General features: G+C 45.5%; 1 protein-coding gene across 2 annotated transcripts; it reads left to right on the top strand.

The window, feature by feature from the left end:
• The first annotated feature begins 3,410 nt into the window (after positions 1-3,410).
• Positions 3,411-25,558, top strand: LOC142768660 (uncharacterized). 2 transcript variants are annotated; one of them, XM_075870681.1, is made up of 5 exons: positions 3,411-3,541; positions 12,149-12,457; positions 15,046-15,078; positions 16,517-16,625; positions 24,101-25,558. In XM_075870681.1, exons 2-5 carry the CDS (start codon positions 12,207-12,209, stop codon positions 24,326-24,328), a joined length of 621 nt encoding a protein of 206 aa, XP_075726796.1. In that variant the 5' UTR covers positions 3,411-3,541; positions 12,149-12,206; the 3' UTR covers positions 24,329-25,558. The 2 variants fall into 2 exon arrangements, with proteins under 2 accessions (XP_075726796.1, XP_075726801.1); XM_075870686.1 differs by lacking the exon at positions 3,411-3,541 and having other exon boundaries at positions 12,040-12,457.
• The last annotated feature ends 965 nt before the right edge of the window (positions 25,559-26,523 follow it).

Genomic DNA, 26,523 nt, shown 5'->3' on the forward strand with positions numbered 1-26,523 from the left:
GCTACAAGGCTTTGTTAATAGACTCCCTTCCACAAGGACTACACGAGAGGTTGTTACCTACTATTACTACTACTACTACTACTACTACTACTACTACTACTACTACTACTACTACTACTACTACTACTACTACTACACTACTGCTACTACTACTACACACATCACGGATGGACTACCCACGGCATAGGGGGCTTCACTTCTTGTACATCAATTTCTCGAAGAAAGGGGAGGATCCGTGCCCTGACACTGACACTTCGAATTACAGCGATGGCGTCAACCTGGGCGACAGATACCACCAGTAGTGGTTCGTCTCGAAAACATGCAGATCCCACGTACCTTGGGAGTCAATGTTATGTGAAGCCTGTGGATGGAATGTGGCTGTCTTGTAATTTTTTTATTGTGCGAAACCCTACAAAGTTGTGCTAAATGTATACAAATGCACGTACAGACACATGTTCACCAACCGTATATGTTTGATATAACCTTTTGTTTACAGTTGCGTAACGATGTCAACAGCAGCATTAACATTACAACAATAGGAGCTGTAAGCTGATATGAAGCCCGGATACTCGCGAGAATGGTAGCCCTGAACACTGCTACATAAATCAATTTTAGCGGATGGCGCTTTACTACAATTGGCGTTAACCCAACGCTACCGCTTGATAATAGGAATACAAACGTAATGTTTATAAAATTAGATAGCCAGCACAAAAACCGCAACTGACGTTTAACCAACATTAGGGTCAATTAGATAAGTACTTGGGTGACCTGACGTGACTCTGTGGTAGAATACTTGATTTACACGAAGAATGTTGGGACTTGATTACTGGTGGGATCGCGACATTTATTCTTCACATTCGTCGGGTCAACGCTGATGATGTCGACATTTTTTAACGATCACACATTATTTGCCCATCTCTGTTGCCTCCATTTCTAGGTAAACTGTCAATCACCTGTGGCACATACCAGTTCTGCAACATGTCATGTGAACGAAACCACCGCAAAAGCAGCAACACCATGAAATGGAAATCATGACATTGATGACTTACATGTCATGATTTTTATGTTATGACTTGTCAAATATACTCGTCAAATAGTCATATTAGGTCATACCAAGTTTGGTATCTATGCCATTATCGAAACGGCCAGAAGAGCTAAAAATCGTAGGCGGCTAGATAGATAGATAGATAGATAGATAGATAGATAGATAGATAGATAGATAGATAGATAGATAGATAGATAGATAGATAGATGCTCAAGGTCACTGCAGAACGCTAAAAAACACATCGCATTTAAAAACCTGACACGTGGCAATGCAACAATGTCACTGCCATGAATAGCCCAACTTCACCCTCATCGCTCACCTTAAATAGATTGAATGCGCGGCATTGTTGAGTATGAGTGTTTTTGTTGCATGTCTCAAAGCTGCCCTGTATGTTCTTTGTTGCTAATTGTATTGGACCGGCCACTTTATGTTATATTTCCAGGTAAAGCTTGTACTTTTCAGTATTCTCTTCAAGAAAAATAGTGCCATTGAATAGCTCATTGATTGATTAAAATAAAACTTCATGGTCTATATTTTCGTGGCCGAATCACTGTGGTTATAGGCTAAATGGTTACATCATTGTCAGGTGCCATGAAAAGCCAAAACGGATAAAACATCAATGACGCATCTAGAAGCACTTGAACCACGTTCACGAATCTGTCATCTTTACCTGCTTTGGTTAACTTCCGGTTCAAATCAGTGATGATAGGAGCGCTAAGAGAGCTCTATAGAAAAATTCATATTTGTCACTGAGAAAATATTTGTACTTGATCTAGTGGTAACGCAAACGGCAGCATATTCAGCGCACAAGACAAGAAATTTTTTTAATGATAAACTTGAATTTAAACGTCTTCTATTCCAAACAGTACTTTCGCTTTGTTTCCGCACAAAGTGCTGCCAAATAAATGTATATATGAATGAACAGTTTTGTTTATTTTTATCTATTTTCTAAATTTACATGTATGCATATAAAGCAGTCATGGAATCATTTTTATAACAATGCTGCTCTTTATTTAACAAATACACAACAAAATTTTCGCATCACCAAGAAGTTTTGTCATTTAACGCGTGGCGCGAATGGGGGAGGGGGGTAAAATCTTCGTTCCTAGAGATTAACCACTGTTCTTCTTTTTTAACTAAGTGGGCAACTAGTCCAACGTATTCACACATGGGTAACTTCGTCATCGCACCATCGCACGCTATGTTGTCATACCTGTGTGCGCAAAAAGCACACAATGCCATCGAGTCAGCGTCTATATCAGATTACATTCATGAAGGTACTCGATGCGTGAGTCTGCATACACAGACTACACGCTTTGTGGTCGCCTTCAACAAACTAAAACGCTTTTCACGCATGAAGCGGTGCACGCGGTTCGGCCAAGAGGGACTCGCGGTACCAAAACAATTAGGCCTCGATCTGGTCTATTGCGTAAAATTTCGTGTTCAGTAGCAATCAAAAACGTATGACAGTGACGTCTGCACATTCAAGCCAGCGCGAGACGCTTCCGTTCCTGCTGCTGTCACGGAAGTCGGAAGTTTCACCTGCACCCCAGTGTCATCCCGTACTAAGCAAAGTTCGTCGCGCCAGCAGCAAACGCGCGCTGAATCAAAGGAAAGCTGATGTCCACAGAACCAAGGCAGCATTTTGTACACTGTCAGCAAAGATGTTTCTTTCTCTTCCGCTAGGAGTGTTGTGGCCCACATAATGTTCAACGATGCAACCGGGTATGTCGTTTCTTTGTGCACATACCCTCCTGGAAGTCTGTTATACAATGTCTTCGCAAGCATCTCGCAATGTTTCACGAAAGGAGGCAAGCGGAAAGGGGCGGGCGCATAGGCGAGGAAGGTGTGAGCCGCGTACGGGCCGAGCATAGCTCCCAGCGAGGGGGCAGCTCTTTTGTCTGCTAGCGGTACGGCTCGCTGACCAGGTGTGAGGTTTCGATAGAGCGTGGCAACACGTCTTCCGGAAGGGCTCCTCTCAGCCTCTCATACGCAGTCTCGGAGACGTTCGCACATACACACACACACACACACACATAAACACACACGCACACACACACACACGCACACGCACGCACACGCACAACATACGACGCCCGTACCAGATATGGCCTGCCAAGAGGGGCGTGATGCCTGACGCTACTGCTCCCGTTGCCAACGGGTCCGATGAGGACGCCGCTGCGACCATGTCGCGCGTAGTGATACCGACCACGCCTATATGCAGAGTGCAGCTGCCTCTGCGGTGCGATGCATCACGGCATCGTAGTGGTGACGACATTTGTTTCGCACCTCCTGTCACCCTCTCCGGTCGGAAGGGTCGGCAGGTAGCGGCGCTTTCATTTGCCTGACCCTGGGCGACGTGTGGTGTCATTACGGCGTCTGTTAGTCCCGACTCGGTAACCTAACGCGCCGTCCTGTCTGCATCGTTCATCTCGGCTGTCCTACGCACCCCATCGCGAAGGTTTACCGTGTCACCGGCACAAACCAAACCTGAAGGTAAGCTGGTGTCCATCAATGATCATTATGTACGTTTTGAAGATATTCCACAAATGTCTCCTTCATTTTGGAAAGTAGTATTTGTCGTCTCCTTTTATTGCTTTCATCTATTTTTGCGTTTTCACCGAGTGTAGGCCGCTACTGACATACAGGTCATCACGCCAGCAATAAAGCAATCATTGTGGTTTGATTGCGATGTGCAACTCTTTGTCGATTCTGCTTCGCCGGGTTATTTTCCGTGAACTTCCTTAGGCATTTTTTTTCTGGTGAGCGAGAATGCAGCGTGAATAATCAGGTTGTTTATTTACTTAATAAAGTGTGCACCAATGTCACGTGAGGCTCTAGGACGCTACGTCTGCCAATGTGTCTTTTTCGCTTCGAAAGTTTGCGGAAGTAACGACAAACTATATCGTTTTGAGTGACTATCACCAACTCTTTGCTTTTCTTTTTTTTGCGTTGTTTCAATGATTACGCAGGATGTTACACTTTTTACGCAGCTTGAAACACGTAATAACAATAACAGCCATCATGAAATTCAGGTAATTATGCACAAAAGAGCAATGTCCAGAATATTCTGTACGCTCGGCAGAGTGCAGGGAACATTCACCGTAGCGTACATGCCACTCCCGCGCCAACATTCAGAGATAGTGTTGTTACAGGTACACGAATAGTCACAACGAAAACAAAACTGCCGCAAAGACAATCTATAATAACGAGCGTGGGCTGCTCGTATACACAATCTTATTTAATTAGTCACATGGTAGCTATACGCACACGCAACAAAAATCAACATGTTTTAACACAGCGCACGACTACGCGGACACAAAAGAAGAATGGACAAACCGCAAGTTAAAATATGTTCGAATACTGTCACAAACTAGCCCAGCTTACAGTCCTTTTACAAGAGTCAACAACGTATTTTAGGAAAAAGAACGCAACGACTACTATACAATGGGATGCATACTACTGAAGTCGTAGGTCAGGTCCGTCCAATAAACAATTTACTTAAATAAATTCAAGTAGCAGTAAACGTGGCGTTACATTGCATTAATAAGCCTTCTTTTAAAAATATGACTGGGCAAGATTTTGATGAACGCAAGCACGAAAGCATACATTGCGCTGCACTCTTGCGCTAGTTTGGCAACGTACCTCTTGGAACTGATCTAGCGCATAGAAGTGATCCTACAGTAACATGTCATTCAAGTTCCCAAACTAAAAAAATTGTTTTCCAATGTAAATTATGGTATTCGTAATTGAATAGAGTTTCAAGTGCTGTTGTAAAATTGGAATGACCTTGCTAAGTTTTGAAGAACTTAGCATATGCTACGTTTTAAAAAACGAGCCATATTTTACCAAACCAATACGTATTAATCAACCTTTTACCAGTTACATATACTTTTACAAGTTGCTGCGTGCTAATCAGGTAGCCACGAACCTTACGAAACGACAAATCGGGAAACTTATTATATGGCTCTATGATCTTGTGGTTGCGGCTGGAGTTTCTGGTTGCGGAAGTGACATTACGTTTAATGCGCAGTACAACAACGGTCCTATTAAGCTTAAATAAATAAGGGGAAATGTACAACACGGTCATACATGACAACTTCCATAGCGATACGCAGTTTTACTGTATAATAGTTAATTTAAGTTCTGTACCCTGGTCGAGTGTCCTAATTTCCATTTAACTATCATCAACGGCATCCGGGACTCTATTGACACCATCAAACTTGTACGCATTTGGCTTGCTCTTCAAAATAACGTTTATTGCCCTGGCTCTTGTTTCCAGTACCTTTGAAATTAATCACAGTAGTGTGTGCAGTTTAACGTCCCAATCCACGATATGATCATAAGGGACACTACAGTGGAGATCTCCGCAAATTTTGACCTTATGGTGCTTTTTTTTTAACGTGCACTAACATTGCACTCTTCCGCACACGTAAACATGTACGTAAACGAAGTGATTGGTTAACCCTCCATGTAAAAGCAAGGAAGATTCTCCGCAAGGTCTTCTGCCTTACTTGACCCTGCGCATCAATTAACACTGTCCATTATCGTATACCCTGCAAGAGCTAGGCGTGCCAATAGATACAAAAATAAAAAAAAGCTTCTAGAATGTAACAAGACAATAACGAAAATAAACTGAAGGACGCTCACTAGGTCAGTGCACGAATGCGAGCACTTGACGCACTAGATAAAGCGTTTCAGTTGCTTATTTACGATGCGAAAAAAAAAGCGCCAGGCCTGCGCGGAAGGTGCAGCACAGGCACAGCAAAAGCCAGAAGATCCACCTTTCAGAGCCTTTTCGAAACACTGACGACATCATAATAATTTCTGGGTACTAGGTCGGTATTCACAATGCTATCCTTCGTCATTCTCGTGAAAAGCGTGGTAATCGTGGCCGGAGCATCGGACGGCCCACTCGTTACGCTATTCGCAATGTGTGACACCTGTTCGTTCTTTTGCTGTTCTAAAATGCCTCATTACTTGTGTTAACAAGATATCTTTCCCGACATCAAGCCTACATAAGAAAAGTTTGCGAAGAAGTCGGAAGCACCAGCCTGGCTCAGTAGTAGAATACTGCGCTAGCAAGCAGCGGACCCGGGTTCGAGCGCCACTGTGTGCTTGGTACTAGATCTCTTTTTCTTATTTCTGCGAAATTGGTTAAAGGGTAGCGGCGGAATATATTGTTACGGGGAAGATTTATTCACCGAGAGCTGGTCTTGCTAACGGCTTAAAGAGCGCACAGTCATGCAGGCCAACGGGAGAAGCTCTAGAGTCCAACCTACTACAACCACGTTATCGTCTTCTTCATTTGGGTGCCAATTCAGCTGTGTCTAGGTGACAGTTTCATACACGTATCATCACCCCGGCCCGTAAGGCACCGTCTCGGTGCCTGTTAAATGAGCGAGTCGGCGTTGTAGGGCTTGAGACGAGAAACGTGGACTACTTTCGTTCTGGGTGCAGCAGCTGATGAGTTTGTGGTACCGGCAATCTCGTAGGTCACAGGTGTGACCTGACGAATGACTCGGTAGGGCCCAGCGTATTGCGATAGTAGTTTCTCGCTGAGGCCAACAAGTCGAGACGGGAGCCACAAGAGAACAAGAGATCCCGCAGAAAAAACGGCATCTCTATGTCGACGGTCGTAAAGGGACTTCTGTGCTGTCTGCGACGACGATAACCGAGCGCGCGCTACCGCGCGTGCCGTGAGGGCCCGGGTGATCACATCCTGAGCGTACGAAGTGGAAGATGGGTGGTCTGATGAAAGCAGTGTGTCGAAGGGCAGTAAGGGATGACGTCCGAAGAGTAGATAAAAAGGGGAGTAGCCCGCCGTTTCATGACGCGACGAGTTATAGGCGAAGGTTACGAACGGAAGAGCTATGTCCCAATCAGTGTGGTCGGTAGATACGTACATGGAAAGCATGTCCGTCAATGTGCGGTTTAGGCACTCCGTAAGGCCGTTAGTCTGAGGGTGGTAAGATGTGGTGAAGTTGTGACGGGTAGCACAAGATCGGAGTAGGTCACCCACCACATCGCGAGACTACCAAACACTGCTGCGACTTCGTCTTGCGAGGATTCTGCAGCGCCCCGTTCACTTGCGCCTCCTGCCAATATCGCAAGAATTGTTCGCCAGGAGCTGGAAGCCATGGCACCCGCTTCCTATCAGCCCCCTGCGCAAGACCACTGGGCAACAGTCTCGCTCATTCAAGCCGTCGTACGCCAGGAGTTTGCTAACCTGGGCGTCCAGGTTCCCCAGCCGCAGCCCATGAGCACTCCTGTCCACAACGCTGACCACCACTCTGCCCCACTTGTCGCTGCGGCAGCTTCGACTCCTCGGTTTACACCACGCTACCGAAATCCATCTGAGTGGCGTACGCACGATGATCGACCCATCTGTTTTTCTTGCTCTCGAGTTGGGCACATCTCCCGCCATTGTCGCAACAGGGGGTATTTCCGGCCAAGCTTTCGTAATGTCGACCGCCGTCAGGACCGTGGACACTATTCGCAACCCGGTTTTTCGGATGACCATAATCAGGACTCTTCAGCCCGCCGTTCATCTCCACGCTCCGAACCGTCCTACGCTGACGTCGTCGCCCAAAGAACCTGGTCAAGCCGCTCGCCGTCACCTCAGGGTCGGCCGTCACGCTCCCCTCAACGCCGCCGCTCTCCGTCACCGGCTTATTCTGGCCATTCCCCGGGAAACTGACGAGTGCAGCTCCTGGAGGTGGCGCTGCGTTGACGACTCGGAACGAAAACCCTCAACCGGCTACAATTTCAAGACGCAATTTACTTCGGGTGTTCGTTGATGGCCACGCCGTTACTGCTCTAATTGACACTGGTGCCCAAGTATCTGTTATGAGTTCTACACTTCGATCTCGCCTGAAAAAAGTTCTCACACCAGCTATGTTCCCTACTGTTCGAGTTGCTAACGGAAGTCGAACATCGGTACTTGGTATGTGCACTGCCCGCGTTACTGTTGCTGGCCACCACACTTCCGTTCTCTTCGCAGTCCTCGATGCTTGCCCACACGACGTTCTCCTTGGAATTGACTTCTTAACCACCCACTCCGCCCTCATCGATTGTTCTACCGGTATCTTACGGCTCGAATTGCCTTTGCGCTCCGATTTCACTCCTCCAAGTCGCACTCGGCTACGATCCGTGGAGTCTCTACGGCTACCGCCCCAGGCTGCTATGTACGTTCCTCTGTCGCCCTTCCCGTCCGTTCCTGATGGAGATTATCTGGTAGCTCCCCTCATTGATTTGACCCTTACGCACCACATCGCACTACCACATACTATAGTGATTGTCGCTAACAACACGGTGCTACTTCCAGTTCTGAACTTCTCTACGTCGACCCAAGTTCTTCCCCAAGGCATCACTTTAGCCGATCTTTCCACCCTTGATGAATGTTCGATTTGTTCTTTTACACCTGACACTAAGACCATGGCGAAACCTGTCATCACGTCGCAAAATAAGGCGTTCCTCGACAAAATGATATCCAGCGACCTCTTACCTTCCCAAATTGCGGCGCTCCGGGGTGTTCTGTTTTCTTACCTGGATACCTTTGACGTCGACGACCGTCCCCTGGGCCGCACAAGTGCCGTAACCCACCGCATCGACACCGGCGACGCCAGTCCACTCCACAAACGCCCTTATCGCGTGTCACGTGCTGAGCGCCAAGTAATACAGACGGAGGTCGAGAAAATGCTCAGTAAAGACGTCACTGAGCCGTCATCGAGTCCTTGGGCCTCCCCTGTGGTCTTAGTTAAAAAGAAGGACAACACCTGGCGCTTTTGCGTCGACTATCGCCACCTGAATCGGATCACCAAGAAGGACGTTTATCCTTTACCCCGAATCGATGATGCGCTCGACTGCCTCCACGGTGCCAACTATTTCTCGACCCTTGACCTTCGATCCGGATACTGGCAAATTTCGGTCGACGACCGCGACCGTGAGAAGACAGCATTCATCACACCCGACGGCCTTTACCAATTCAAGGTCATGCCTTTTGGGTTGTGCAATGCCCCGGCAACGTTTGAACGTATGATGGACTCTCTTCTTCGCGGTTTCAAATGGTCGACCTGCCTTTGCTATCTGGATGATGTAATAGTTTTCTCGCCCTCCTTCGAAAGCCACCTGTCTCGTCTCTCGGCGATTCTTGACGTTTTTCGTTGCGCTGGTCTCCAACTGAATTCGTCGAAATGTTCATTTGGACGTCGGCAGATTAAACTACTCGGCCACCTTGTTGACGCCACTGGTGTTCAACCCGACCCTGACAAAGTCCGTGCAGTCCGAGAATTCCCGGTTCCGCGTTCCACACAAGACGTTCCCAGTTTTATTGGGCTCTGCTCATACTTCCGCCGCTTTGTCTTCAACTTCGCGGATATTGCTAGGCCCCTCACGGATCTCCTCAAAAAGAATGTGGCCTTCTCTTGGGGAAGGGACCAAGAACATTCCTTCGCGTCGCTGATTACCGCCCTCACCTCACCACCTGTGTTGGCTCATTTTGATCCAACGGCTCGAACAGAGCTTCGCACCGATGCAAGCGGCCATGGCATTGGTGCTATACTCGCTCAGATACAGAATGGCACCAACCGTGTGATAGCCTACGCTAGCCGCCTTTTGTCGCAAGCGGAACAAAATTATTCTATAACTGAGCGGGAATGCTTAGCCCTCGTTTGGGCTATCGCGAAATTCCGTCCGTACTTATACGGACGTCCGTTCGCAGTCATCACAGACCATCATGCGCTTTGCTGGCTGTCGACGCTTAAAGACCCTACAGGAAGACTCGGCCGATGGGCTCTTCGATTACAGGAGTACACGTTCTCGGTTGTTTACAAATCTGGAAAGCTGCACAGCGATGCTGACTGCTTATCCCGGCACCCCGTTGATCCACCTAGCTCCACTGATTTGGAATCCGATGCCTGCGTTTTAGCCATCACTGACTTTTTGAACGTGGCTGACGAACAGCGCCGAGATCCATCGTTGCTCACCATCATTGACCGCCTTCAATCGCGTCATGCTGACCCTTCTCTTAGCAGATACCTGCTTCAAGACAACATTTTGTACCGCCGCAACTTACACCCCGATGGCGCGGAACTTTTACTCGTCGTACCACATCACCTGCGAAAGGATGTTCTGCGACAATTCCACGACGCTCCAACTTCTGGACATCTAGGAGTCTCCAGAACTTACGACCGCATTCGACGATGAGTATTCTGGAAGGGTCTGTACCGCTCTGTTCGCCGTTACGTCACATCTTGTGACCTCTGCCAGCGCCGAAAGAAGCCTACGACTCCCCCTGCCGGTCTTCTTCAACCTATTGAAGTTCCAGCCGAGCCATTTTATCGAGTGGGGTTGGACTTGCTAGGTCCCTTTCCTACTTCTAAAGCTGGAAATAAATGGATTGCAGTGGCCACAGACTATGCCACTCGGTATGCAATCACTCGAGTGCTACCAACCAGCTGCGCAACCGACGTTGCCGACTTCCTGCTGTACGACATTATTCTCCAGCATGGCGCTCCGACTCACCTGCTCACAGACCGTGGTCGCTGCTTTCTATCTCGTGTGGTTGATGACCTACTCCGATCTTGTGCTACCCGTCACAACTTCACCACATCTTACCACCCTCAGACTAACGGCCTTACGGAGCGCCTAAACCGCACATTGACGGACATGCTTTCCATGTACGTATCTACCGACCACACTGATTGGGACATAGCTCTTCCGTTCGTAACCTTCGCCTATAACTCGTCGCGTCATGAAACGGCGGGCTACTCCCCTTTTTATCTACTCTTCGGACGTCATCCCTTACTGCCCTTCGACACAATGCTTTCATCAGACCACCCATCTTGGATGTACGTGACGTACGACTCCGTCGATGATTGAACACGCGACGCGAGGTCTTGCCTGGCTGCCATCTGACGAGCAACTGACCGACCGAACAAATCGCGAAGCTTTTGCTTGCATGTGTCCCAGCTGGTTAGTTCTTCTTCATGCGTCTCATACCAGGCGCGGGCCATACCCCTTAGGTAAAACAGAATATTTGCCAGCATAAGCGTTTCGTCCCACCTGTAGTGCTTGCTGATGCGCTCGAATAATGCGAGCCATTCTTCGACGTCCGTGCTGTCCGTCCCGGAAAACGTGCCAGGGTCGAGAAGATGGGGGGGAATCACAGGTGATGGAGCCGGCGCGGATGGCGAGGCCTGAGTGCCAGTTTCAGGCATCGTGGCTGGAGAAAGCTGGCGTCCACTGCGGAGTTCCAGAGCAGGCGTTGTGTGAAGAACCCAGCACCTTCCACCAAAAGATGTTACGGGGAAGATTTATTCACCGAGAGCTGGTCTTGCTAACGGCTTAAAGAGCGCACAGTCATGCAGGCCAACGGGAGAAGCTCTAGAGTCCAACCCACTACAACCACGTTATCGTCTTCTTCATTTGGGTGCCAATTCAGCTGTGTCTAGGTGACAGTTTCATACACGTATCAATATTTACGGCACCGCGCACGACCAGAGTTTAGATCTCATAACCACTTTCGCTGTAAAATACCTTCATTGAGCGGGCTGGTTCGACCAATTTTGTGCCCATGGCGTCTGTGCCTGTAAGTGAAATATAGTGCATTTGTTTAGAGCAGCTCTTCAGTGAAACCAGCCAAAGTAAAAACTGTACGAACTGCGGAGCATCTATTCTCCTCTGCGTCTCTTATCTTGTGCTCAATTGCTCCTTTCGGTTCCTGCATGTTACTTTTTTGTGCTTATGTGCAGTTGTAATATAATGTTCTTTTCCCTTGATTGTACTGCGGTTATCTATTGTCTGCCATGCGTTATTTCTACTGCTTTTCTACTGTCTCTTGCTCCAATCCCAGTGCGTTCAACCAACTAGCGGCGCTGGCGTTTCACCTGCACTTCCCTCTTCGTAGGTATGTGTCGAACTCCCGACGGTGACGTTTCGCTGTCGCTTCGCTGGCTCGGAGAGACTCCTTTGGTGTCGCAGGCGTTGATGCGTACAATCGCACGCTCTTGCTACAAACGTGCAGCCGACTCGGCTTATGGACTGGCTTGACTCCATCGTGAAACAGCAGTGCGGCACCTAAAGATTTCCGAATTCATGCAGGTTGTCACCGCTGAAGAGCGCCAGCCTACCAGAACAACCACGCAGCGACCGGGCCGCCATGGGACCCCGCTCGTCGGGGGGAGTCCGCTGGCTGACCCTCCTGGCCCTGTTGGTGGTCACGCTGCCAGTGGAGGTGCTGCCCGCCTCACGCAAGAAGTCTTCCTCGTCCAAGAAGACAACTTACTACTATTACCAACCACACGAGTACCGCGGTCACTGGTACCACCAATGGCCGGACACCCTCACAAGGCGCTCGTTCGGTTCGTGGGAGGACACTTATGATGAGTGGCTACCATGGAAGGGTGTCAAGTATGTTTCCCCAAGTAATGAACAAAGCCCATGCCGCGAAAATCACACCTCTTTTCGCGTTGTAGCGATACTAGGCCTTATTCACTGAGTCATGCATAATGATTACTGAGCGTTTTGCAGCTATTTTGCTATAATTCAAATTGTGCAGACATTATGCAGTCTGACAGTTATTCCCACGCATTGAAGGAAAAAGCTACTGTTGGATTCAAGCAGCCGAATCAATTCTAATGGACGAAACGCCGTAGAGGACCACTAAAAGAAAACTCGATATGAGTAATTTTGAATGCCACCCCAAGATAGTAGGTAGACGCGTGAAGAGAAACCATCATCTTGTAATGAAAATGAGCTACTGCGAAGTTTACGCTGGAAGTTTTGATGATGAGGCAGCACAGGTGTAAAAGATAGGCCTGCAGTTTCCGTACATTCAATTTTTTTTTCGCCATTACTTACCATAACAACAACCATGCTCGCATCTGGAGCGGTGGTAATTTACTGACAGCACTGGTCGCATACAGCTTCAACATTTCTCCTTTCATGACCGACAACAGAGAAAGGGGGTGGTGTGCCTGTATGGAGCTTGTTAGCTTTTGCACCAAAATCACATTACTGTTTGAAATTCTTTGAAGCAAACAGTCATCCGCAGAATTTGTTGTAGCCCGATTACATTTAATGTGCAACCAACAAGATTCTTGAGGTTTTTTACTCTTGTGTTCACATCGCCAGGTAACGCTGTGTTAGGCGCCTTATTTCGAAACATGGAGGCTACCGTAATGACGCCTCCGCTATAGTATAATGTCTTCAGTAAAAGTAAGACCTCGAGTAAATGACTAAATACGTGAATGCGTCTTCAAATGGCCGCCTACGCGAGGGTCGACGTTTTCTGAAAGCACTCATTATACGATGCGAGCTCCTACGGTCTCTTTCTGCGTAAATGTTTTCTTTAACACCTTCTCCGGCCCAGATATCACTGCTCGGTCACTGTTTTAAGTGTTTCTTTATTCGTAACGGTCAAGAGACACAAGCCTAAGCGACACACGTATCCTTTCAAACGCGTACGCTAGCAACATATTTGCTGCCAAATTAATAATTTTTTAGCTCTATTGTCTTTGTTTTTATTGACTTCCTTTTTTCTTCATCCTTTATGATATCCAGCAGATTTTTGTGACATCGATTCCAGCCAAACAAAATAAAAAGATTTATTTATTTATTTATTTATTTATTTATTTATTTGGAACGAAGCTGTGTAAGCCATCGGTAACTTGCAAATGAGTTCTGAGGAAACCCGCAAGGTAGAAGACGGGTAAAGGAAGTGAAAGAACGCAGCCACCCGTTGTGGCACATAGCCACAAGGAAATCCAGACAAATTTTCTTCTGTCTTCATTAGCTGAAACTGTAGAGCAACCGCCCAGGAAAGGCTTTGGTCCCGAGTTCGATCCCTGGACCAGGAAGAATTTTTCGGCCACTTAAAAGCTCTTCTTTCTGAGAAATTCTTGTGAATGTCGTTGCGATTTTGTGCCGCAACGGATAATGTTCTTCTTTCCCTTACCTTTAAATAACCTGTGTGAGCGTTAAATGAATATGCTCAGCGAAGTGGAGCACGCGAAATACATGAAAAAAAGAGAAAACGTGAGAGAAAAAATAAAGAGCGTAAGAAAGAAATAAAAACTTCACATATAAGAAGAAAGAGAAAAATAAAGTGCAGGGACTACAGGGACTGAGGACATTAAAAGATAGGACAGTGAATGGATCAACAGATAGAGGGAAAGATGAAGAAAAAAGCAGACTAGAAAAACAAAGGATCTCTAAAAACAGACTAGCTAGAGAGACAAAAACTGAGAAATAGAAATAAACAAAGAAAGGTCGAGAAAGCAGGAAATAGAACAAGAGTAATGAAGAAAAGCGAATACAAGACACTGATGCAAGAAACAAGGAAGTAGGGCTAAATTTAAGGGCTTGTTTACTTTTTTTAAATACGGTAATAATATATAATAACTAACATGCAATATATGAAGAGAAGTATGTAGAATGTTATTATGAGTTTATGTAATGAAAATGTGTAAAAAGAAAAGGCAATGAAAAGATAACTACCACATCATTATTAAAAGGTCGCAGGTTCAGTCGCTGCCCACGGCAAGCTATTTTTCGTCCAATTTTCTTTATTTCTTCACGTATATAATAAAAATACTTGTAATAACATCCCCAATACTTCTCTTGAGAACATTGTTATAACCACAATATGCTTACATTAGTCACATTTGCTTGAGTATTGCTACAATTGATGACGTTTTTTTATTTATGACTAACTCATTCCCTTCCATCAACACGCGGCTTCACAAAGCAAGCAGGAGTGAGCAATCATGGCACGCTGTCAGCATATGATAATATTTGTTTTCTAAATTCAAATAGGCGTATTTACTTACAGCAATTTCAGCAGCAAATATCTTGCGCACGAATGTTTGCAGTGAACCGTGTTCTGCTTGTTTACACCTATGTGCAATTAGAAATCACTTGCAAGCGTGCATTCCAAATATATATATAACCTATCCTCCGATACAAAGTAATAGAATTTTATGTTTTTCATTTTACAGATACACTCTGGCACCTACATTGCCGAAAATAGGGTAATTATAAAGCGTTTTTCTAAGCATGTCTTCGAGTACATCGAAATTTATTGCACAAAAGTTGACTATGGATACCCGAAATATTCAGCGTCATTGATTGACGCATGCATGCCATAGTCAGGTTAACATATGTCAGTGGGAAATTTCTACGATGACACATTACTTACGTTTGTTCTAACTGTTGTGTACACAGCAGCAACTAAAAATGAATCTTTGCAGCTCTGCCTCTTTGTTTGTTGGTTCTTTCCCTGGCTGGCATGTATATAGTGCCAGCGTATGTTTTTTCTTGCACATATACATACTCTTTCGAGCAAATTCCTCTAAGGCTGGGTGTGTTAAATCTTGGCTTTTGAGGTAGAATACATAGAGATGGTTTTGAGCGATATTACTGAAGAGGAATGTGTATAAGTTCAACAGACGTAGGCAGCAGACTTTATTCCCGAAAAATCGCGGTCCTTGCACAAAAAATTTAAATTAACGTTCCGCGTTTTTCTACGAGAACCTAGACTGCTTACGTAATATTAACCGGGTCCATAAAACTTTGCTCATGAACTTATCTGTCAGGGATAACAATGTCCCAATTCCTTGTTACGTTAGAAAAATATTATTAGAAAATCTCTTTAGGTAGCTGAAAGGGTTACCAAGCGAAATGCTCTGTCATGATACTTCTACAGGTGGGATTGATGGTGCGTGATGGAGTCCACAGTCATTTAAGAACCTGCTACGTTTACTTTTTTTGAATTTTATACGACGACCATCTGATGAACGTCGAAGTATTCAGATGAGTTGCAACTTTCATTCAGCCTGAAACAAGATATGTGGTGCAATTGCTCCTGAAAGCATGCACAAAATCACATAGCAAAAAATGGTGCTGTAAGCTGATTATGCTTTGATAAAATGGCTCATATGTCATCATTTATGCAATAGCCGCGGAAAGAATTGATGCACGGCCATTTGCTCCCCGCCTTTTGCCGCAGGTCTTTGTTGACCTCCACAGTTTAGCTGCCGGAAGCGCACTGCCTTCATAGTTCACCTTCGCACGGGATTTCGCTCATCTAAAAAATAAGATCATTAAGCAAACCTGAAGTTTGGAAAGTTGCAGTTTTTTTTACGACCTCACTGCTGCGAAAAATACCTCATTGGTGAGGAAACTATGTTAAGAAGGGTAGCGCAAAATATAATGCTATGATCTTAGGAGTATGCTCAGACACCTATGCGAATGTTTACTTGCAATATAACTTTTAGGTACGTACGCAGGAAATCATTGTGTTAACAGTTGTCCTGGAACAAAAGTGAATACTTAGGAAGCACCTTTTTCTGCGGCACTTTGGTGCATCCTATAATTATACGCCTTGTTCATATATGTGTGCTTTTATATTTCAGCAGTTATACTCACTCACGCACCTTGCTTTGATCTTGTTTCTTTCCATAAAAAAAGCGTGAAGACTCTTCTGGCACACAAGCACCACCACCTCCACCACGGTCACGCCCGCTCCGGATGTGGCCTAGAAGCAGTCCTGGTGGGAATACTGCTCATTGTGCCGTTGGTAAGCGAATGACTAAAAATTCAGGATTGCTCATCGACTGCTCTTCAGCAGGATTGCTCATCAGCCACCTTTTTTAATGCAGTCGATTGTACTGACACTACATGTCCTCCCGTCCCATTTCGGGCCTATCCGCACCTCATACGGGTTGCTCTGCATACGTGATCGACCTTTCTCTAACCAAGAGATGAAGCCACGTGTGGCTGTCGTCATATGACGTAATGCTGCTTGAAGTCACAGTGATGCCATGGCACTAGTTCAAACTATCACGTCATCACGACCGTCATCTACTATTACTTGATTTTTTGCGTGTTTACTAACGTGGTCAAGAGGTCCCGGATGTTGACGAGCACTTTTGGCATTTGACGAAGCAGATAAAGCCTTAATAAATAGGTGACATCTACTGCCGAAGCAATTTTATCGACCCCCATGGGCTGGAAAGTACCCGATAAAGCTGCCTTTGAAATGCCACGAAAGCAGCTCACGCTTCTACAGTTAATACTTCCCGGTTATAATTACTGTACCGGTAGATTGTCTTATAGTTGTTTTGTAAGGCAGCGCGTTACCATGTGAATCATGTCAAACTACAATTCGAATTCTTAACTTCGTGTCACCATCGGCTGGTGGTAACGTCATTGTTGTTTTCGAGTTTGGTAGGAAAAAGGTGTAAGGCAGTTAAGGAGAAGTTGCAAGCTTTAAATGACGAAGCCTTGAAAAAGTAAAGTTTGCTGGTCGAAACGTTGGCGTCGGCTCCAGCTATACACCTCCTATTGACAAGTTTTTCATCTCTTGGACATCAGTGAGTTACACGTTTACGTCAATGCGAAGAAGAAAAAGTTTGCGATATCCCTGACCGACATTAGCAGTGTTCTCAACAAAGTGTTCTACGCGACCTTATACCTCCTCTTGACTAATAAATAATCTATTGTGTACCAAAGCTACTTCACAATACCCTGTAGCGATGTGCAACATGCCTATTCTGACGGGCTGAAGAGGCTAATATTCTGTAACGACCTATTCTTCTGTCTGAATTTTTATAGGAGACTCGTGAAACGTAAAAATATGGGCCCTTTTTCAACCCAAAAGATGCCTTAGCACGTCAAAAAAGGGTTCTTCCGACATTTTTTTTCTTTATATGGGGTGTCCGTTTTTTTGGGGTCAAAAAATGCCAGCGAGGAAGCAGTTGTGGATATACGATACTCTTTGATCATATTCTTCATAATAAGACAGTTAAGAAACCATTTAGTCATTTCAACGTGCATCACTATTCATAAATCCCTCATTCTTTTCATTATCGAACAAGTGGCCGGGAAAAGTTATTTAGGCTGACACAACACACTTGTTCGCCCTCCTCGTCAATAACCTATCTCTTGATTTTTAAAATGATTTTTGTATCTTATTTAGGTTCCTCATTGACGCTATGAATCGTTGTGTTTTTGCACTAATATATATTCATTACACTCGTCATTCATGTTGAAATTTTTGGTAAGTTTTGTACCTTTTATTGATTTTTTAAGTATCGGCTATGTTGATGTATCTACTCCTGCTTTGGCCCGAACATGGCATGCAGTATTTGTAAATAAATAAAAAATGCCAGTTGTCATAGCTGCAAACGCACACTCATGATTATACCATACATGACATGATCGTTAGTCTGCGTTGAGAGCTGTCGTAAGCGCAGACGAGTTCATTTGCTAAAATATGCTGCTATGGTCGCAAATGTCGCTCACGTTCACGTAAATGCTAACAGCACTGCGGACTTAAATTGAAGATTTTATCCAGCTCAAAATACGAGAATATCGAAAAGATTTCATGCGTATCATGTATAACGCGACAGCGTTAGAGAGCTCGTGTCGCTGAAATTCCACCATCAGCATCGGTACCGTTGGCTATGAGCGAAAAATTGGCTGTGAGAAAAAAAGCTTGCTTTACAGATCGCCGCGGGAGGCCGCAACTTGTCCATGCAAGCGTGCGCGATCACAGTGAAAAAACGTGCATTCGAAGAAAAAAAAAAAGAAAGATGCGGTCAAGGTCACGAAGCGCAGGTGGCGTAGTTTTTTTTGCCCCGGTCACCCTTCCCCGTTAAGCTTCCAGCCCTTTTGTTGAGACCAGAGACGAGAGATTGCGATTTCAGCATGTGACCAACCTTTCTAACTCCACTCGCACTGGAAAGATTCTTAAAAATTTTTTAAGCATTGAATTCGCAAAGCAATAAGCTCTTGTAATGAATTCATTTTATAGTTACTTGAAGAAGTGTTCAAGGGCCCCTTTTAAGCATTTTGCTTGACAGGTGTCACGATGAAAACGAGCCGATTCGGCTATTTGTAGGCGCATTTGGGATGCCTCAATCTACGCTAAAAAAGGCTGAGATAGTGAAGTCATCGTCGCTAAATATACACAGAAACTTTAAGACAGCTCTAAAAATGGACAGCTATGTCCGTCTAGCGGAAAGCTTATCATGCCTTCCAAGCGCTAGATAATGTCGTGCCATCTGTGAGGCATTGTCACGCTCTTTATGGCCCCCGAGATGGCAAGCGCGCAGCGTGTATCTTGGGGGCCATGCGACTCTTGCTTTAGGTCGAAAACCTCTATGCACCATTCGCCTTGCGCGCTACTATAAACTATTGTGTGTGTCGGGGGGGGGGGGTGTAACAAAACACAATAATAAGTGTGTACTTAGCGGTTGAACGATGCACTAGGGGTGGGATTTCACTATCGCGTTCAACTCTGAAAAATGAAGCTCGTGGGTCTTTTCTCAATTTTTTATAGAAAGGGCCGACTTCACCAATTCCCTAAGAAAAATTTATTTTCTGTGTTCGATTTTTTGAAACATGATGGTTATTGTTTGTCTAACAATAATAAGAGGGTAAACACAATGAACGTCCCATTTCTTTCGCTTCACTAAACACCAGCCTAGCATGCATCGAATACATTTTATTCTGACATTTCTTTATCTGCGATAACTGCCACTGATAGTTTGACATAAAGGCAAAATGGGTGCGCGTATTTTCAAGCGTGTTTTTTACTCAAGCATACAATTTCAAGTACTTTTCATTTATTTTCAGCGCGAGTCAGCTGAGGGCAAAACGCCAATAAGCTATGACCAGAAATGGTTTGTCTGTTTTAGGGGCAAAGCTCTTTAAAGCGGCACCCGTTCACCCCTCGCAGGAGTTTGTAACATGTCTTACGTTTTGACCTGCAAGGTTGTGCCGGTGGGAGATGGCTGCTGCGTGTTGTTGAACAACAAAAAATTCGCAGCGTGCGCGTTAACTAAAAGCCGAATTCTCCTGTGTCTTATTCCCCATCAGCAGCCATCGGCATGTACATTGAGCACTATCTGACAAGAAAGGGTTGCTACGTTATACTCGCTGGACGTAACCTCCTTTGTTTTAGAAAGGTTTAGTGAGCGTTGAGCCGCAGTGCCATGAATACAGTGAACGAGTATATACCATGAACTCGATGTGGCGAAATGCGGGAAGTACACACGAAGCGCATGCCGTAAGAACGTGTGCGTGTGCCACCTCTTATTTAATCCTTGGAATGTCCGCTGGATGGCGGTGCTTCTATATGCGGAATATATGATGAAAAGATGCGAGGTGGTGGTACTTGGAGTGTTTAATAGGTGGACGAACGCGCGGATGGCTGCACGGACGGATGGATGCATGGACGGACGCAGAGTGGATGCATGGACGAACGCAGGGACAGACTCACGAACGGACGTGCGGACGCACGAACAGACGCACGCGCGGACGGTCACACAGACGGACGCATGGACGGACTGAAGCAAGAACGAATGGACGGACGGATGCTTCACCCCACTCTCCATCATTCACTCCGTGGATATGCTGCCAATTTTTTAGCGCTCGTCTGTTCGCGCTGAAAAAGGCTCGCTCAATATCATGAACCCAATAAATTGGCATATATGTCCTTCCCTATAGTACTCTGCTACAACCACACTAACAGGTGTGCATTGGCATCTCTGACAATCGAAACTGCGCCCGAATACATGAGCCGCGTCATGCCACACACGTTCGCATACCTTCGCAAAGTGGATGAATTCATTAGTCACACTCTCCGAAGAAGGCTGCCATACCGTTCGATCGTCGCGGGGCAATTTCGTTAATCGGTCAGCCGAGAAGCTACGGGTCAACGCTTTTCCATGCTCCACAGAACATACACGTCGAGGCTTAATAAGCGAACAAGTCGAGCAAAGGGGTTAATTATATTCAAATTTATTTGCTAATTTCTACACCAACAGCACCGAGATGTGCAAAAGATTACCGATGACACATCGAGCGCTCTTATTTATTGTCCGGTCCTTTTGTAGTAGTATCTAAGTTTTGCGTTGTATCGCTCTTATCGGAAAGCATTTTTTCCTTCATAACGTCACTCATTATTGAGAGATCGGTGGACGCGCTTATGAAGCAAGAGTACCAGTCCTTTTTTTAAAACATGCTCCAACGAATGGCTCATAATTAAGGACAGCGCCACTAGAAAAAAAACCAGAAAAATGGCGATTAGTTTACAGATATATTAAAAGGAAGTAACTTCTAAATCTGGTAGTGGGTGTGAAATGGAAACAATGCTGTCAAAAATTATGTTGGTTCTCAATCACGTTTACAAGTAACAATTGCACTACCTCTGTATCTGAGTGTATTTCCTATCATGAATTGATTGCTGCGAAAAATTCCTTGACTCTGTCGAGAACGAGGACACTTGCAAGAATTTGTGGCAAGCTGGGAGCGCTTTCCCTATTTTCTGCTAATGATAACGCCGCTTAAAGCTACCCAAGCAGAAATGATACGAAATAATAAAGTTGTGCCAGTACATGTCGTGGCGTTCAGGTTACATGATAGAACACTTTTTCAGATTATCACCGAATATACGTTTCAGATTCAGGCATAGTGTGTAATGTATATTGATCCTCGACTCTCGCGAAACTACTCGTTTAAGTATAGCTAATTTCCACAAGTACTTATTGACTGGGACATGCTGCCCACTTTACTGGTTTCCTCTCCTTGCGATAGTATATTCTTAAACGAGCTCCATACTCTGCCTATTCGGTTCATTCGGCATTTTCTATTTCGAGTCCGGAAAGCTTGAATGCATTCGCCGCGATGAATGCGTTCCAGCTTTTCCTTTTCTTTTCTGTTTTCCCTGTTACTGTTCTTTGCTCATGTAGAAGCAAGCTTGATCCTTGAAATCATGTTCACATATTTGTTGCGTGCGTGTTTTCTATTTATACGCGAACAAAGCCAGCAAAAGCACAGGACACGAGAAAGAGGCAGGTGCCAACAAAGCAGGAAAGAGGCACTGTTTGCCTTTTTTTCGTATACTACGCTTTTGTTCGCTTCCTGCAAGTATCAAGAGCCAACTGGGGTGCTTTGCAGGATGGCCCAAGCTTCTCGAGCCGATGAGTCACTCCGAGTTCGAGGTCGCTCGGCGGCTGCCTTGGCATAAAGACAGTGTTAAGCACGTGATCGTGTCGCTGATAAAAATGGTCTGAAGAAGGCGCATTACGTGAGAAACGTGTGTATGACATTTGAGGTAGTTTTAAAAGAAACGCCGTGTGCGTTCACGCCAGCGCCGCCATTCAGTCAACATTTTAGCATTGCAGAATGGTCATCGTGACTGTAGCGCTATTTTTTTTTTGTCAACTCTACACGCGCCTCCCACAGGCGTCTTCGTGTGCATTTGTCTTCTTTTTTGACAGGCTTTTTGTTCCACCTGCAGCATGAAAATTTCCTCTCTCGAAGGCAGCGAGGGTGCGCACGCCACACTCTTGTGCTGCTCGTTTGCTTCTATCAAATATTGCAGATCAATATGAAGACAGGTTGTCACTAGGGGCGCTCGCATCGTGGCAGCAACGCGGCTGTGAATGGACACATCGTAAACGTGGTGAAAACCTGTTTCGATGGAGGCGACAATGTTGAAGGCCCGTGTGCTCAGATTCGGTTGCACGTTAAAGAACCCTACGTGGTCAAAATTTCCGGAGCCCTCCACTACGCCGTCTCTCATAATCTCACGTTAAACTCCAGGTATCAACTAACATAAAAGCTGTTTTAGCGGCGAGTATTTCAATAAACACCTTCTGCTCAGGGCTTCGCAGGGATCTGTTTAAGAAAGAGCTATGTTTTTAATTATTTATTGATGCACAAAACGCGAGCTACACACTCTGTCAAGCTGGACGTCCAAATATGTACTCTTATGAAGGCTTCTTTTTTATTACCAAAGTCAAAAACTGTAACTGAAGCCGTCATTGCGGAGCGAATGAAGTTGCGATTAACAAAAGTATCTAGTAAAAATAAAACTTTCTCTTCTTTGCACTGGTCTCTTTGCACACATGCATTCTTCAGTACAGAATGAGCAAAAAATTGCCCGCAGCTTCCCTCGGGGGAACACTGAGGAGGATGCGGAGCATATAATTGGTTAACGGGGTGTTAAAGTGCGACTTACTTGGGTCGATGGCTAAATTGGTTAACGTGGTTGTGAAATGGGGTGTTAAATTGTGACTTACTTGGGTCGATGGCTAAATTGGTTAACGTGGTTGTAGGAGGGGGTGTTAAATGAGTGAACACGTACACACGTATGCGAAAGGGCGGCGCTGGTCGAAGGGACGTCGATCATGTGTTTGTGGATTCGTTGGAATTCATTTCACGTGACCTTGGACGTCGACGCGCCGTACAAACCAACCGACGAGCGGCAACTGAGCGAGCGAGCGCCGACCTTGAGTATATATACCGCGCGACGGCGCATGCACTGTCAGCTGTTGAATGTTCTCGAAGCGCGACGCCACATGCGCGTCCACTGGAGAATCAGGGGAATTGTAGATGTCGAACGCGGTGTGTAGAGGAGGAAGGGTGCACAGATGGTGGAGGAGTGAAGCGCGCGCGGTGTGTAGAAGAGGAAGGGATGCACAGATGGTGGAAGAGTGGGCGACGGCACGACGGCGCATGCGCGCGCGTCAGCTGTCGAATGTTCGAGAAGCGGTGCGGACGGCGCGGACGGCGCGGACGGCGCACTACAAGGCGCGAGTATAAGATGCTTCCGCATCTAATATATTGAATAGGAGCAAAACTAGGTTGTTTGCCTATTGATCAACATCAGCATCGGTATAGTAAACCACTGAATGGGATCACTGCTATTCGGATATTCCATGAAACACCCACGATTGATATAATATATTTCGTCCTAATAAAGATATATTGACCAATACACGAACCTTTGGTAAACTGAAATGACAAGAGAAACGCGACACTAAACTGCATCTCTGTGTTTTCTCTAATAGTCAGACATCAACAATCTTTGGCAATGATCATGCTAGAAGGACAAATACACTGAAGTGCCGTTTCATTGTGTAACGCATTGTGAACTGCACAGAAGCTCAAGCGTTTTTGTTCAGTACATTATTCACTTATCTGAAAAGGCAGCTGCCTCTTGAAGAGCCATTCATATTTCCCCCTCCTTTTTATTCACAGATGGTCCTCATAGGTCTGATGCTTCCCATCGTGCTTATCATCATCTCAGTGATGGTTGGCACGCCGCTGTTGGTTCCAGCCGTGCCGCCCGCCCTGCTTCCTCCGCTCAACACAGACGCCTCGCAAGGCCGACGCCGGCGTCAGGTGTTCGGGGAGCCCCTCGAAGATGTGCTCGTTACGACGCTCGAGAAGCTGCTAGTCGCTGTGGCCAAATACGGCGATCTGTGACACACCAATCACCGACAGCCACCACCACCGCCCCTTATGAACGGTCACTGCGCCACCGGCGACGAGGCAGCTACCCGTACCGTGTCTCCGGAAAGCACACGAAGGCCGTGGTTCAAAGTCGTCAAAAGCAGCCTGTCGTGCGATTCGATTTAGCTTTTGGTGACAATATTGAGAAATGCATGGGGTGTATGTGGTCAGAGACAAGATAATATCTGCTACCCGACCTTTTTAGTGCTGTAAGTGAAAGTTTCCCAGTGTTTTATGTTTGGACTCCTAGACGCCACTGTTCCGGGACGCCTATACGTCTTTTATTGCAGTGCGCTCGACCATTGGTTTTGTTAAGTTCATAATTTACGTACACTTCTCGCATTCTTAGTCTGGTGCCTATGCGCAAGTCGGTAGCAAAGCTTCTTCACCTAGAGCAAATGTACTGTCCCCAATCTATACAACCAAAAGCTAGCGATCTCATTGTTTCCTTCGCTGAGGCCCTACCACTACCAAAACGTCTAACCTAGCCGTATTCTGCCTCAAACATTATTCAGGAATGCATACAAGTCGTGTCTGGCTACACAGGAAGACGCATGTTTCTTACAGAGTGTGTTTCCTGAACGGAGCAGATGTCGTTGTAGTTTTATGGGACTGAGCCAAAAGAAAATTTCTGTTGTCCACTGTTGTGTCAAGCGAAGTGAGCTGCACGCTTCATTCGACTCGGTTCTGTAAAATGAAACGCTCAAACTTTTATCAAGAAATAGAGTGCAACAAACCTTTTGTTTATTAGAGTAATTAGAGCAATCCCTAGTGACATACGGTTATGAAAAAGAAAATACATCGCACAGTCTTTACACTCTCCTGCGTACGAGATTGCTCAAGTTTACTGTTCTGTCGCGACTACGGTACATTGCCCATAAAGTGCAATAATTCGCGATCAACTCGATTTGGTTGATGATCAGTATAGTTTACGCATTCTGATACGAACACGGGAATTGAGCGCATAGCTGTTGAATATATTCACGTATTTATTCACCTCACTGCATTAACATCTACAAAACAGATTGCTATTCTTATTTATTTTTTTCATATCTTAACTACTTTAAATGTGATCTACAGTCTCCAAGCTACAGCGTACGGCCACTGTGCAAGTGCTTCACCGTTATTTTTATATTTTTGTGAAGTTGCCAATCATCTATTTATGAACATGTCATCTGCATTTCGTGTAACTCATGGTGAATAAAGTTGTAAAGTGAGAGCCCTCATGAAACTTGCACCGACATCTTCATTACCCTTTCTAATGATTGGAATTTTGTCTTTCTAGCACCATCGATGTTTCCATTTATTATTCACCGTGGCTTGGTAAATTGAGCAAGGCCTCTTCCTAGTGGCATTTTTCAACGTTTACACGTTGTCAGCCATCACTTAGCTAACTCTTTAAACCATATCTGAGGTCACAGTAGAATTCCGCTATAATAGTGTTCTCTATAAAACCTATAGTTGGGGTGTCGTCTGAGCTGGGTTTTTAAAGCTGCATGTGCCAGGTCTTGTCACAGTGAAATGACGGAGAGCGAATCGGCAGAATAACCGCTCTACAGCTTAGATGACCAGCTGGACTTTAACCATGGGTGGTTTTGGAGTCTTAAAATCTTACCTTCCGTGTTTATCTCCAACGCGTGGCTATTTTCTACATGGCAGCAGAGTTTTTTAAACCTTCAATCACACCAATAGCACCGCAGTTGATTTCAACTTCAGAACAATTGTTGAATGCCTAGTCAAGCGTGACAAAGTGGAAAGTGAAAAACGTAGCACGAACGTACACCCTCGAATATCTAGCTGTAACGTCAGAACCGCCGACAGCTCATCCACAATGAATAATTTATCAGTTCACGTCATCATATAACTAATTACACTGAATAAAAAATAACATTGCTACATGCGCTATTCAAGGCAGGCTGTATTTTCGAGTGGTGGGGCAGATGCCGATCGTGCGCTGAAATTTGTGCCAGATCAACAGAAACTGAACATACACCATGTGCATGGTATTAAGCTAACATTGCACGGCCAACGAGTACATATTTGGATGGAGATTGCATGTGTGCAATAATCCCTTAACTGACAATATACAAGCCCTCATCCTGCCAAGCGTCTATACCTTGTAAGGCCCACGGGACGGCTTTTTGCTCTCCCATGGCAGAGTACACCAT

Source organism: Rhipicephalus microplus, chromosome 1 (assembly GCF_043290135.1).
Source record: "Rhipicephalus microplus isolate Deutch F79 chromosome 1, USDA_Rmic, whole genome shotgun sequence".
NCBI classification, from domain to species: domain Eukaryota; kingdom Metazoa; phylum Arthropoda; class Arachnida; order Ixodida; family Ixodidae; genus Rhipicephalus; species Rhipicephalus microplus.